Source organism: Pseudophryne corroboree, chromosome 6, assembly GCF_028390025.1.
Source record: "Pseudophryne corroboree isolate aPseCor3 chromosome 6, aPseCor3.hap2, whole genome shotgun sequence".
NCBI lineage: Eukaryota > Metazoa > Chordata > Amphibia > Anura > Myobatrachidae > Pseudophryne > Pseudophryne corroboree.
In genome coordinates, this window is record NC_086449.1 from 414,464,827 (window position 1) to 414,480,180 (window position 15,354).

A 15,354-nucleotide genomic window follows, 5' to 3' on the forward strand; every position below is an offset into this window, starting at 1 on the left:
TCTATTCCTCAGTAGAATCACATACTATAGACACATTAGGCCATTGTTTCTGTCTAATGATAGACCTCAATCATGGCTCATCCTTACATCATCAAAAGCAAAACAACAAATGACCTGTCCACCATATTAACAACATGAAAATGGCATGGTAACACCTGTTATTGGTATATTCTAAAACATAAAGTGACACTTTTTAATCTTTTATCACAATTTATAATCCAAGTAATCCACTATAGCACCCAATACGATACTGATTATGGCCACATATCCTCACCGCCATAGGCAGTGTGTTAACATTGTCACTTTACCAACAGAACAGCGGTGAGACATCACTGGACTCCTCTAGCTTCCATGATCCATGGCTGTTGCGTTATGCCACCGTGGAAGGCATGGTCACATAGTCAGCTGTTTAACCAATTGGCTGCTCCATATGCACCCGACTCCTCTGGTTTATGTATGTGGTGGAACATAGCTGCCAGGGATCATGGATGCTGTTCTGGTAGTAGAGCGGCAATGTTAACACCCTGGATACAATGGTGAGAAAATGTGGATCATATTGGATGCAATAGTGGCTTACTTGAATAATAGAGAATATAGAGAATAGAGACTATAAATTGTAATCTCCACTGGGGCAGGGACTGTTGTGAATTACTAAAATTTTCTGTGTAGTGCTGCAGAATATGTGTGCACTATCTTAGTAACTGGTTATAAAATATATATAGAATAAAGGGGAAAACTGTGCCCAAAACATCACTGATATCTTTGGCTATGACTTAAGCCTAATAAATACATTGGTGTTTTTCTTTAAAGTGCTGTGCATCTTCAGCGGGGTAACCAACTACGCACATTTTACAAGAACAGGGTCTTCTTCGCTCATGTGCCTTTACTTCTCTTACTTAAACTATCTTATACTCCCTTTGATGGCACCTAACTCCTGGTTTTCCATACTTGTCTTATCTTTTCTTGTACAGTAAAGGGCCCCATACACTAGTACGATTTTACACAACTCCGATATATCTGTGTCTGATATATTGTATGAAATTGTGTACAATCGTATGTCTTTTAGATCGTATCCAATTTGATGCGCGTCCCCGTGACTGTCAGATAGGATCCCCTAGGTCGTTGGTGCTGCACTAATGGTATATCGGAGTTGGATGGAATCGGATGAAAGAGTTGTGTTTTTTGTGCATGTGATATATTGCATGCAATGTATCACAAGGAAGTTTTACTGGCATTCTCAGGATACCAGCCCATCATATATATCTTATGGTACAATTGTATGCCGTACGATATATTGCATGCGATGTATAGCAGCTTCATCAATCGCATGCAATATATCTTATGCAAGAATAGCACAAAAGTACCAAATCATATGGAATCACTCCCGGGAAGGTCCTGGAGGAGTTCAAGGGAAATTACATCCGACTTCAGTCTCAGACATGTCGTTTTAGTGTATGGTGCCCTTAAGTGCTGTCTTCCTCATTTGTTTATGTACACTGTAATGGGCGCTGCGAATCCCTTGTGGCACCATATAAATAAAGGAAAATAATAATAATTATTATATACATATATATATATATATATGGGATCAGTATGATTCCCCGACTGACGGAATACTGGCGGTCAAAATACTGACGCTGGAATCCCGACAGGCAAAATCCCGACCTCGAGTGCAGAGTGTCCCCTTGTGGGTGGTGACGTGAACCATATATATATATATATATATATATATATATATATATATATATATGGTATGCATTTATATTGTAGAACATTCACATGGATTACAAATTAAGGTTATATTGGATTGTATACGTTACGAAGCAGGCTCTCAAAAGTGATGTTAAGAATAAAATCCTGCTATTAGCATACACGGCTACTTTCCTTTGTAGAGTGATATGAAATGAATATAAACACATGGCGTGATTGTATTCCCAGTCAGTATATAGGATACACCTTGTTAGACTATCAGATAAGTGCATTAGAAACGCTGGTAATTGGGCAATGACACAAATAGCTACTGTGCCTGCCTGAGTAGGAGTTGCTTGCCTGCCAGCCAGCGGAGTAGTGCGATCCATTCCTGCATAACCTCACTGATCTCTCTGGCTACTGAGCACAGCCCACCGCCCGGCATCCCTGCTGCGAGCATCTAACAGATACTTCACAGAATACTCTGTGGCTTCTAATGATGGAAGGTGAAAGGTGAATTAAAACTAAATGTCTGGCAAGTCTTGTCAAGGAAGAGATTACTTTGCAGCTTGCAGCCGCAAGAAGGAGCTTTAGATAAATGATTTGTCTTCAGCTGAGTTTGCTGATTGCCTGGTAATAGTGATCTCAGTACTAGGAGACAGCACAGCACTGGCAAGGATTTAGGAATGACATGTAAACAAACGTCATGGCAAGAGACCACTCTGTGTTCCACATTGTAATGAAGCATGACAAATAGGAAATGTGCGCTAGGAAGAGAAGTGATTCCTGGGGGAGATATTGAAGGAACTGAAAAGAGAGCTCTTTCCCAAACTCCTGCAGAGAAGCAGAGTCGTTACCAGGGAGCGCTGCAAGGAGCCAGAGCAGCATGGCACATCTCCTGCTTATAGCATCGCTCATCTCCGGACTTCATGTCTTTACCTCTTTGGCAATAGACACAAGGCAACCAAGACTGCGACTTTCCTATAAAGGTAAGACACAGATATTTAACACCGTTTTTAATTGATTTATTTTACTAGTTTGAGGTCAGATATTTTATCGTGGCACTGCAACATGCTTTCCATTACATACAGTACATTCTCATCTCCATTCCTTAAGTACCCCTAACGGGTCATGTTTTCTGGATATGTTTAATCCTGCACAGGTGAGTTGATCAATTTTGCTGGGTCATAATTATCCCATCTGTGTCCACAAACAGAAATTCAGAAAACATGACCTGTTAGGGATATTTGGGGACTGACATTGAGCCCCATTGCAAAACAGTAAATGGATTTACAAGCAATGAGTAATTAGAACAGTTTCACTGTCAGGATCAGCATTCCCAACAGGATGGCAGTTACAATATATTTAATTGAATTCAAAATTTGGATTTATTTATTTACATTACTAAAATATGTATTGGTATGTGACGTATGTCCTGTGCAATTACCGTGCTATACTGTACATGTGAATTAAAGCATAAAAAAGGCTGTAATTACAGAATGCTTGTAATGCTTCTGGGGGCTTAAAGGTCAGATGTTTGATGTGGTGCGGGGAAAGGATAACAGATGACAAGCAGCAACAGAGAATCATCCGGCATCTTTTATGTTATGTGACAGGTATAGCAGAACACCTGGTCATACTGATGCAAAACAAAGCCTATAAAAATCCAGCTGCCGGGTGTTTCTTCAATAACTCACTGGCTTGTGTTACCTCACGGCTTAAATACATGCTCGCTTAGTGGACTTTTTCTAACCCTTTAATAACTAATGTTGCGCATTCTTATGCAAATAAATCAGAGCAACAATTTTGCTACATGGTGTCTATTTAGTAAAGTATTATAAAGTATTATATAGGCAAACTAAACACACTCTAGCCATGATTACTGTTAGGCAGCTTGTGTGCCCACGGAAATGATATCTAATATGTGTAAATGTATTTACCTACAGTAACTGTAGTTGTCAGTATATTTATACACCATATACACTCAGGAGAGCTTAATCTTGCAGATGGACCATGGTAACATCTCCACAGTGGTAAAGTATACATACTGTATGTAGGAACTGCAGATGCATATGGTTCATAGTAAATATAAATGTCAGTTTCTGCTCATACATCTGGAACCTACTGTCCATGAAAATTCAGTTTCAGCTACAAGAAAGCATTGGGGAATACACCATCATCTCCATAGACAGCTCAAAATAAACTCCAATGTACCAATAGCCACTTCTAAATCAGTAAAGACAGAGGTTCTCAAACACAGTCCTCAAGGCATCTCAACGGTCCAGGTTTTACGTTTATCCATGCTTGGCCACAAATGACTAAATTAGCACCTCAGTCAATTTGATTTAACCATGTGTGCTGAGCCATGGATATAACTAAAACCTGGACCATTGAGGTGCCTTGCGGACAGCGTTTGAGAACCTCTGAGTTAAGGACTTTTACTTAAGGACTTTTACTCCCTGGTACATGAATTAAAATGCACTACAATACTTTAGAGGTGTCTTACTGACATTCTACATAAGTGTAGTATGCTACTGTATATGTGATATTTTTTTAACCAAATTTATGTTTGCCAATCTGTTCTAAAAGTCTATAATACTATAATTAAAGACCACTGTTGATTGACCAATTGATTGATTGATTGATTGATTGATTGATTGAAGTTACCACATATCATGATTGATTGATTGTTTGGGGTTACCACATAGCATTATTCACTATGACCATTGGTTGCCAATTTATACCCCTTTTCCAGTGGAAATAGCTCATCCCAGGTCCAGTGACCCGGTAATGCAATCCATCTTGCTTGCAGGGTTGGTCCTGGGAAAGACCCAGATCATGGTGCAGTGTAAATGGGTAAGCTGGGTCACTGCTCATAGCACTGGCACTGCACACATGACCAGTGGCGTCACCAACCGAGCAATAAACAGGGTCCTGCCACCAACTTGAAAGGGGCCTCAGCTGGGTTGTATCTGGGTTGGAGTGGTGCATAAAATCCCAGGTGTGACCTGGCATATTAAAGCGGTATTATATGGTTATTTGAAAAAAAAAAAAAAAAAACACAGGCTTAAGATGCAATCCAGTAGAGGTGATAAAGATGTAATCATATTTGATATGACAGCTGGCAGTTAGGTTCAGTGTCTTCAATTTGACTCCTCCCGCCAGGTGCTCTACTTCCAAACTTTCCACTTACAGTATTTTCCCATTGCAGTTATCTGTGTGGAACTAATAAAATGACATTTAACAGTGCGCTTCTCACCAGTCAGCCCAGATAACTTCAATAACATGTGTTACATACAGGTGCAGTGCGTTTTACACATGAAAAAAGAGCCTTATGTTGTTGAGAATATTTTATGTGTGGCAGTAATTGTGGCTGAAGTGGGAAATAACTGAGAGTTTGCAACACAAGCGGATATATTTCTTAATTTAGTGTAGATATTGACATATGAAACACCAACCATTGTATTAGAACTCTTTATTTACTTTAAATATTTTTAGGAGTCACTAAACCTAAAGAGTGAAAAATATTTTGCACACATAATGGTATAACTATTTATAATAGTCTCACGAGCCACCAATGCTATAATCTTATATTTTGGCAGTAAATAACTCTAAGCAGAGCTGTGACAATTTATCATTTGGTCCTGAAGAAAAGTACTGTAGACTTGCACCTCTCAGAGCTGCCAAGGTATTATTTGCGTTCACACATACCCCTTTCACACAGACCAAAATTTCCCGGGTTATTGCACATGAACGCGCATCAACCCGGGAAATTTCTCAGTGTGAAAGAGTACAGGGACAAAATCCTGGGATTCCTGCCCCGGCATCTGAACCCTGCAATCAACCAAGGTTGGTCCCGGGATCTTCCCGGAAACCTGGTCAGTGTGAACGGGAGCAGGGTCAATGCGCCCCGGCTCCCGTTCACTCTCTATGTAGCAGGCGGCGCTTGGAGATCATGTGATCTCTTGCGCTGCCCCGCCGCGTCACCGCTGACGTCAGCAACCCAGCAATATGCTGGGCTGCTGACTGCAGTATGCAAGGCGTCTTACCCGGGAATGTCCCTGTATGATCCCGGGACCGTATTCCCGGGTAAGACCCCTGCATTTTTGGTGTGAAAGGGGTATTACAGACTGTGTTGTGCCACTTCAGGATTTTGAATAATAATTAAGGCCAGGATTCTTAGGTTCTAACCTATTCTAATCCTTTCCCATTTACACTCAAAAGGTCAGTTTCCTTTTATGTTTTATGTACCAGGGAATAACATACTTCATTTCTACAGTACCTAAAATGACCTAATCTTGGTGTTCGAACCTAAAAAGACCTAATTCTGTTACTAAGTTGATAGTATATAAATTTACTGTGGAAATGTGTGGAATGAGTCGTTTTCAGATGTAATTCATATATACAGACCGACGTGTCCTGTTACAGCCTTGCTGCGTAGTGTACGCAGCATGTCTTCTGGCTCCCTAGATTTGCCGGTGAGTGCATACACTCGCTCCCTTGATACATTCACTTGTATGGGAAAGCTGTGGCTGCTAAAGGATCGCAGCCTCCCGCGGCATAGCACATCATATACATTCCTAGAGTGTATAGATTCCTAAACTGAAATTTTGAAAACCTACTGTATAAAATCCTATTCATTGGTTGAAAAAACCTAATTTTAGATCCTAAAAATCCTAAAAAAACAAAAGCCTAATAATCATTCATGCTTAAATATTAATAAAGCCTCAGTTACATGGCCACATTTATCATAATGCAGCTGGGGGACTGATCACATGATGCTCATATCCAATATTGAGATGACCTTTTCTGCCAGGTATACTCAGCATTGGATCATTTATCAGTCAAGCCAAGCTTTTTTTTAGGGCCAAGTGAGCACAGCGGGGCCTGCATTAATCATAACCATTATTATGTTTTCTTTTTTAACCAATCTAAGGAAGAAAAGGTGGTCCCAAACAGGGCCGTAACTACGTGTGTGCCAAGTGGGCTTGGCACACAGCGCAGTTGCCCTGAGGGCGCACGGCCAGCGGCATGTAATGAGTCAAATTGACTCATTACATGCCGCGTCTGCTGTGTGCGCTGTGCGCCGCGCTGTGGAGGGAGAAGTCTGCAGCGCCGGGCAGGTGAGAAGGAGGAGGAGGGAGGGGGAGCAGGGAGCCGCAGCAGCGCTATTTCATTGGTAGTAAGCGCTGCTGCAGCATCCCCCTCTCCTTCCGTATTGGCTGCCCGGCGCTGCTGTGGATGCTGGGATGCGGTTCCTCTATCCCAGCATCCACAGCAGCACCGGGCAGCCAATACGGAAGGAGAGGGGGATGCTGCAGCGGTGCTTACTACCAATGACATAGCGCTGCTGCGGCTCCCTGCTCCCCCTCCCTCCTCCTCCTTCTCACCTGCCTGCACCGAGGGAGCTGCAAGAGGAGCCTGACATGGTAAGTATGTATCTCTCTCTCTTTCTCTCTCTCTCTCTCTCTCTCTCAGGGGGACACCGTCTGCCGCAATGTGTAAAAAGGGGGACTGGCTGCCGCAATGTGTAAAAAGGGGGACTGGCTGCAGCAATGTGTAAAAAGGGGGACTGGCTGTCGCAATGTGTAAAAAGGGGGCCTGGCTGCCGCAATGTGTAAAAAGGGGGACTGGCTGCCGCAATGTGTAAAATGGGGACTGGCTGCCGCAATGTGTAAAAAGGGGGACTGGCTGCCGCAATGTGTAAAAAGGGGGACTGGCTGCCGCAATGTGTAAAAAGGGGGCCTGGCTGCCGCAATGTGTAAAAAGGGGGACTGGCTGCCACAATGTGTAAAAAGGGGGACTGGCTGCCGCAATGTGTAAAAAGGGGGCCTGGCTGCCGCAATGTGTAAAAAGGGGGACTGGCTGCCGCAATGTGTAAAAAGGGGGCCTGGCTGCCGCAATGTGTAAAAAGGGGGACTGGCTGCCGCAATGTGTAAAATGGGGACTGGCTGCCGCAATGTGTAAAAAGGGGGACTGGCTGCCGCAATGTGTAAAAAGGGGGACTGGCTGCCGTAATGTGTAAAAAGGGGGACTGGCTGCCGCAATGTGTATAAAGGGGGACACCGTCTGCCGTAATGTGTAAAAAGGGGACGCTGTCTACCGTAATGTTAAAAAAGGGGACGCTGTCTGCTGTAATGTGTAAAGAAGGGGACGCTGTCTGCCGCAATGTGTAAAAAGGGGGACTGGCTGCCACAATGTGTTAAAAGGGAGACTGTCTGCTGTAATGTGTAAAAACGGGGACGCTGTCTGCTGTAATGTGTAAAAAGGGGACGCTGTCTGCCGTAATGTTAAAAAAGGGGACGCTGTCTGCTGTAATGTGTAAAAAAGGGGACGCTGTCTGCCGCAATGTGTAAAAAGGGGGACTGGCTGCCGCAATGTGTTAAAAGGGAGACTGTCTGCTGTAATGTGTAAAAAGGGGGACGCTGTCTGCTGTAATGTATAAAAGGGGCTCTACCTGGTGTAGTGGCGCTACTGTGCAGCGTAATTTGAATAATGTAGACTACTGTGCACCGTAGTACAAATTGCTATTATTTTGTGGCCACGCCCCTTCCCCGTGAAGCCACGCCGCGCACTGCCCCTATCTTGCATAGGGGGGGGGGGGGGGGCGCCACTGTCGTTTCTTGCACACAGCGCTAAAATGCCTAGTTATGGCACTGGTCCCAAACCTGCATGATGCCTGTTTCCCCAGTAGGTTTTAATCAAGCTCTGGGTAAGCTCCAGCCACAGTAAAACATGCATTGCTTATTACCTAACACAGAGTTTCCCAAACTCCACTATTACAGTACAAGAACTTACGATATCCATGATTGAGAGTTGATGGTTAAATCAAATTGAGGAACTAATTAAAGGGTCTATTTACTAAGCCTTGTTTGGAGATACATTTGATGGAGATAAAGTACCAGCCAATCAGCTGTTGACATGTCATAGGCTTCATTTGAAACACGACTGTTAGGAGCTGATTGGCTGGTACTTTATCTCCATCCACTTTATCTCCATACAAGGCTTAGTATATAAACCCCTTAGTCACTTGGGCTCATGCATGGAAGTCCTTAAAATATGAACTTATCTTGGCAAAGTTCGAGAACCTCTGACCTAACACATACCCTGAGAAAGAATTATTTTTCTATTGGAAAATGCTTATTATAATTTCAGCACACTGTACATATGCAATACATAATTTTCTACTTCCTTAAATCTTCCACAAATGCACAATTGCAGACACCATATAAGACACATAGAAAATAAGTTAACCATCCTATGTATATATTCTATTTCAGGTAATAATCTTTTTGCATGTACTCTGGAGCCCATATCTTCTAACTAAGTCATACTTTCATTAAACTCCCATGTACAGTATTTGGATAAATAGAAGTGTCACCAAGAAAAAGCATAAGAAAAAAAGGCATATTACAATTTACTGATTAGATATATTTCAAATCATCCCATTTCATATTTATTAACTTCCATTTTCTTTTAAACAATGACATTCTTGTGACACCTCCAGCTTAACACTGTGACACATGAGCATGCCCCAATGGCACTGACTAGGAAATGCGGATGTAAAGAGCTCACACATATACTTGTGGCACCGTTATAGTCATTAGCAGAGTTGCCACCTTCTGTTCCTGTGAGAACAGAACAGAATACCAGCAAATATTGCTAGAGGTAGTGCTAATCACAAAATTTCTGTATTTCTAATATGCATCTGTTCAGATAAAAAGGAATAAAGTAGAAAGTCCTATTTGAAGCGGTATTCCACTTGTTTTATTCTACTTATACAGTACACATTAACAGTGCTTTCTGATTTTGTACTGTTGTAGCTTACTAAGATGACTCATATTACTCATCTGTCAGATAGATGTAGTAAACCTACTTGATTCTTGAAAATATACTCATATTTTCATTACATTTGTGCATTAGTGCACAACATTGCTCCGATATTAGGCTTAAAATATTTACTTCCTGGGGGTTCTAGTCAAATCCCTTGTTACACATCATCTAGCTGACAAATTCATACAGTCAATGACAGTACTTCATTCAAGTATTTTAGAATTGCCTTAGTACAGCATTCTTTGGGGCCAGTGTATCAACGGGATAACAATCCTTAAATCTGGAACAAATGCCGTTTTCACCAGATTTAGGGATTCTCCCTTTTTACCAATGCTTGCAGGATGAGATGGTCATCACCAGGTATCGCTAGTAGTGGCCATTGTTGGGAGCATAGGCGAAAATCCTGGGGACAATGGTGCTGCCTGCGGGCTTCAGTGCCATAAGGGGCACCTGCATGTACAGCAGAACCTGTGTGGTTCACAGCCGTTTCCAAGTGTGACCGCTGCTCTTTCAACAGAGCTCTGTGGCGTACCCGCTGCTGCTACAGAGTTATTTGTCTCTGTCCCAGGAGTTCTGCCAATGCCTGCAATAGGGGATAGGATGCCTTCCGCTTGATAACACTGCCGGGGTGCACCCGGGGCTGCTGCAGGACTATGAGCGCTGATTTTGCATGCCGCAGATGGCTGAATCTCGTGAGTCTGACTGACCATTGTTGCATAGCATACCAGGAGCCTTGCCAATTCATTGTAGGCAATACTCGGTCATGTATTTATCAGAACAGGCCCAAACTGGCAAGTGACAACATAGGTTACTGCTCATATAGCCAGGAAAATGTGCATAATTTTTCCTTTCGATGAATAGTTCCAAAATAAATAGTCTCGATGAGTGACGTTTGATTTGTATAAATGTAAGGTACACAAACCCTTCCCTTTATTAGTACTGAGTAACAGTGAGCTTCTCCTGATACACCAGACCAGTAGATTCTAGCATAATACTACCAAATGTAATACTCTTTTTGCCAACATTCACGTTTGTGCCAGTGCATTTATGTACTGCCACAAGAGCATGCACTTCCAGTATTGCCTAGGCCTAATAGAAATAAATAATGTAACTACCTCCGTACCCTATATAATTAAATAATAGTACCCTTATCTGTGAAATTTTTTTTTGTGAGGTATCACTTTCACAGGAGTAGTGACTAGATCCCACTCAGCTAATGTACCCTCTGATGTCATCATCAATAGTAACCTGTAACAAGCAAAGAGAGCTACCATGTCCAAAGCGTGGCGAGTAAAGTGAACCCACGAGGGTACAAGTTTGTACTGCTGGAGGTTAAATAATGGGAAAAAACAATATTTGAGACAAAATAACAGCGCTTTAAGGACATGGAACTGCACTTTCGCCCTCACTCAATGTCACGTCCGGGTACATTAATTGAAGGGGCTATATATAGACACAACCTTTCACTGGTGAACAGTGCAGCTATTGAGGCGCAGGGAGTTGCAGCTGCCAGAAATGACACCTCCCAGGAATCATTGCAGAAGCTCAGAAAAACGGATGATAAATGGCAGTTGTAGGAAGGGCAGGAGTGACAGCTGGAGGAGAGATACCAGCATGGGGGAGGGGGAGAGGAAGCCACAGAGAGACAGTGGCGGATTTACCGCTAGGCAACATAAGCAGTTGCCTAGGTCCCGGTGGTTCTCAAGGGGCCCTCAGACAGGCAGAGACCCGGGTCTGCTGCTGAGGGGGACATTAGCCCCTTTTGCAGCAAGGCTGAAGCTGCGCGTACCACTTCCTGGTTCCTATCTGCCGTGACCACGCAGCGCAGGATGCTCCCAGTATGCAGGAGGGGGACTGGAGCACTTCGGGGTGGCGGTGAAGTGATCTGGCGTTTAGCTGGACCTGTCCTGACCACACTCTCCCCCCCCCTTCTCCCCTGACCAAGCTTGCACGTGGAGGCCATACACACTACTGAGCTTCATTTTGACTTGTTTTAAGGACATTACATCAAAGTTTGATCAGCCTTTAGTGTGTTTTTCCACTTTAATTTTGAAGGTGACTCCAAATCCAGACCTCCATGGGTTAATAAATTTGATTTCCATTGATAATTTTTGTGTGATTTTGTTGTCAGCACATTCAACTATGTAAAGAACAAAGTATTTAATATGAATATTTCATTCATTCAGATCTAGGATGTGTTATTTTAGTGTTCTCTTTATTTTTTTTGAGCAGTATATATATATATATATATATATATATATACAGTGTATATATATATATACAGTATATATATATATATATATATATATATATATATATATATGATAAACCTTACCATGTTGCTGTTTGGCTTCAGGAAGGGAGTTAAACCATAATGTGGCCTCAATATATACAAATTTTATATGCATCTAAGCCCTGCAGCCGTATATATATATATATATATATATCTACTGTATATATTATAAAACAGAAGGCGGCACTCAGACTTTACATGTAGACACAAGCAGTTGCAATCAATTTTGGCTCTATTCAATTCAGTGTGGATTGAATAGCGCTGGGAACTAGCTCCCGGTGCTATTCAATTCTGCACACTGTTATGTCGGGGAAGGCTCTTTCTTGCAGACTAAACAGGGTGTTTAAGCGTGAGAACAGGCATCCTTCATCTATAGTGCCCGCCGCAATGCTGTTTTGTCTGCATTGCGGCATAAAACAGCATCGCTGAGCTAAGTTTTGTTGGATTTCTGCTTGCACCCCCAGCCGAAGGGGTGCAAGAAGAAATCCTCTAGTCGGGGATGACAGTTGAATTGAATAGCCCCGGGGCCTCCCTCCCAGTGCTATTCAATCTGCGCAAAATTGAATTGAGCTCTTTGATTACAACTGCTTGTGTCTGCGTGTAAATCCTGAGTGCTGCCTTCCGTTTCTGCATGTTGGATTCCTGGAGGGGGTGCCTAGGAGGGCACCTGGTACTGTATACATGGATATATTTGATTTGATAACCACTTGTCTTGGCCTCTGCACACCCGGAGTGTGTGTGTGTTTGTGACTGCCTAGCTGGCCTGGGAGAGTCTCCTGTTATCCTGAGGGTCAGTTCATAGAGGGTCTATTACCTCTGCTGCCCATAAAATGCTGGCATAGACAATTAGGAAGGACATCCCCATTTTACTCATCGCTGCACCCCATAACCCCGTCTGCTGCTGTATGGAGAAAACATATGTGACCTATGTATTAGGAGGGGAGAGGTCAGTGTGTCCCCTAATGTCTGTGTATTAGGAGGAGGGGAGTAGTCAGTGTCCCCTGAGGTCCCCATTGCACTCATCACAGTGGTCATCACCCACAGTGTGCCTGAGGAAAACCCCCACCAACCGGCCACACAGGAAGGGGCCCCCAAATCGGTAGCTTGCTTAGGGCCCCATGAGGTCTAAATCCGCCTCTGCGGAGAGATACAGAGAAAATAGTGGATAATGAAACTGGGGAGTTATTAGCAGCTGGTGCAGAGCAGGAGAGAACAGTGAGGCCCCATTATAGCAGTGTTCGAGAGCTAGGGCCATATAAGACAGTCTGTGTTAGATGGCTGAGAATGGACAGTATGCATAAGGGAAACCCATAGACTTACAAGATGCATGTGAAACCCCGACCCAAGATACAGCTGCACATAGGGAGCTGAGCTTCAGCAAGGGAGACTGCTGAGACTTGTGGTTCTATGCAGAGAGTTAAGCTAAATCTCCCTTCTGGAGTGTATACTGTTCCTCTCTTTCTGGAGGGAAATCTGGGTCCCTCTATAGCAGGGGTGGGGAACCTGCGGCCCTCCAGCTGTGGTTAAACTACATATCCCAGCATGCCCTGCAACAGTTTTAGCATGGCCAAATAGCAAAACTCTAGCAGGGTCTGCTAGTATGTGTAGTTCATCTGGGTGAACAAGCCTCATCAGACGAAACACATGTCCCTCTTTTTGGGGGTCTAGGTAGGACCTTATGCACAGGACCTCACTCCAGAAACATTGGCAACTGGATGAGTATCATTCTATTATTCTGTTCTATACTCTCTCACCTCTGGCCCATCTTCCCACGCTCTCATCCTCACGTTCACTGTCCTTTAGGACATAGGGGAGGACAGTAGAAGTGGGGGTGGTCCATATGTGTCTTTGCCTCCTCCATACATAAATATATCTAGATTAATCCTAAAATACGCCACCAGTGATTATTTAATTTGCTGTATGCTCCACAACACTTGGACAAATTGTAATACTTAATGAATAGTGTATAGGCATATACAGATAATATATGTGATACCTGAAGATTGTTACTTATTTTTGCCTATATGTATTTATATTGATTTACTATTGTCCTAAGTCTATATTTTTCGCCTACAATTACTAGAACTAGTTTGATATTATATTCAGAAATATAGCCATATGAAATACGTGATTAACAGGACGAATTTATTCCCCAAAAATTGGAAATCACTATTTACCTTGTCTGACATTTGTATATATTTTGTCTATGAATATAGATCCACATGTGCTACTGTACTTACTGTATGTGCCTTACTAAACATAGCACACTTACAGTATCTGTACTGCTGTATGTTCACCAATCTTTGGACCGAGTATTATTTGGCTACTTGAAATGACTGAGTGGGATTCCATTTTCTCTGTCTAATTATTGTTATATGTTTGTATTGTCTGTGAACTCAAAACGGGACACCTAAATCCACTTTTGTAATGCATATAAATAAAATTTAATATTTTTAATACATTATAAATAAAGAGTGCCCCTAAAAAAAGAGTCTTATTTTCTGTCCTCTATTACCACTGTAATATTCTGACTCGTGGGAGCACCACCAACTGAGAAATTACCTCATAGGATTCATACCTGGAAAAATTCTGTTTAATGTTGGTACATATACAGTACGTCATAATATACCTGTGTAACCCCTGAGAGCAGATCTGTGTGGAATCAACACCATTCTCTTTGAGTATGTGTAGTTCAACAACAGCCGTAGAGCCAAAGGTTCCCCACCCCTGCTCTATAGACTGGATACGAAACAACCATTTGTTCATTCACACACAAGCATCCAATTGAGGTAGAGACATTGCTGTTATTTATTCACATATGTCAGTGCTGTAATGTGATTTTGAAATACAAACAATAATTGACTGCAATATAATATATGCCAGGAAGGTTAATTGTAGCTCAGATGTGATCTCTGTGCAATTCATGGTCAGCAACACTCTGTGATCTCTGTGCAGTATGAGTATGTCTGCTAATTGGGGAAACTATGGAATATGATAAGCAGCAGTGGATGACATCTGTGACATCTGTGGAATATATCTGAGAAGGAATGATCAATGTCTTTGGTTGCACTTGCCATCCCCGAACATTCCAGAAAGTACTTAGTGGACATTGGGGGTCATTCCGAGTTGATCGCTAGCTGAAACTGTTCGCTGCGCAGCGATAATGCAAAAAACGGCACTTCTGCGCAGTATTTTTACACAAGGTGTAGCTAAGCTTTTCAGTCGCACAGGCAGTCGCAGAGCGATTGACAGGAAGAGGGCGTTTCTGGGTGTCAACTGACCGTTTTCAGGGAGTGTTCGAAAAAACGCAGGCATGTCAGGAAAAAAAGCAGGCGTGACTGGCCGAACGCAGGGCGTGTTTGTACGTCAAATCCGGAACTGAACAGTCTGAAGTGATCGCAAGCGCTGAGTAGGTCTGAAGCTACTCTGAAACTGCACAAATTATTTTGTAGCCCCTCTGCGATCCTTTCGTTCGCACTTCTGCCAAGCTAACATACAGTCCCAGAGGGCGGCGGCTTAGCGTTTGCATGGCTGCTTAA

At 42.8% G+C, this 15,354-nt stretch overlaps 1 protein-coding gene across 1 annotated transcript in view; it reads left to right on the forward strand.

Annotated features, from left to right (window-relative positions):
- The first annotated feature begins 2,008 nt into the window (after positions 1–2,008).
- The window catches only part of SEMA3E (semaphorin 3E), a 283,348-nt gene continuing 270,002 nt past the window's right edge, over positions 2,009–15,354 (forward strand). Inside the window, exon 1 of the mRNA XM_063926934.1 lies at positions 2,009–2,678. Within this exon, the coding sequence (XP_063783004.1) occupies positions 2,576–2,678 (103 nt within the window). The 5' untranslated portion in view covers positions 2,009–2,575. The remainder of the gene's footprint in view (positions 2,679–15,354) is intronic.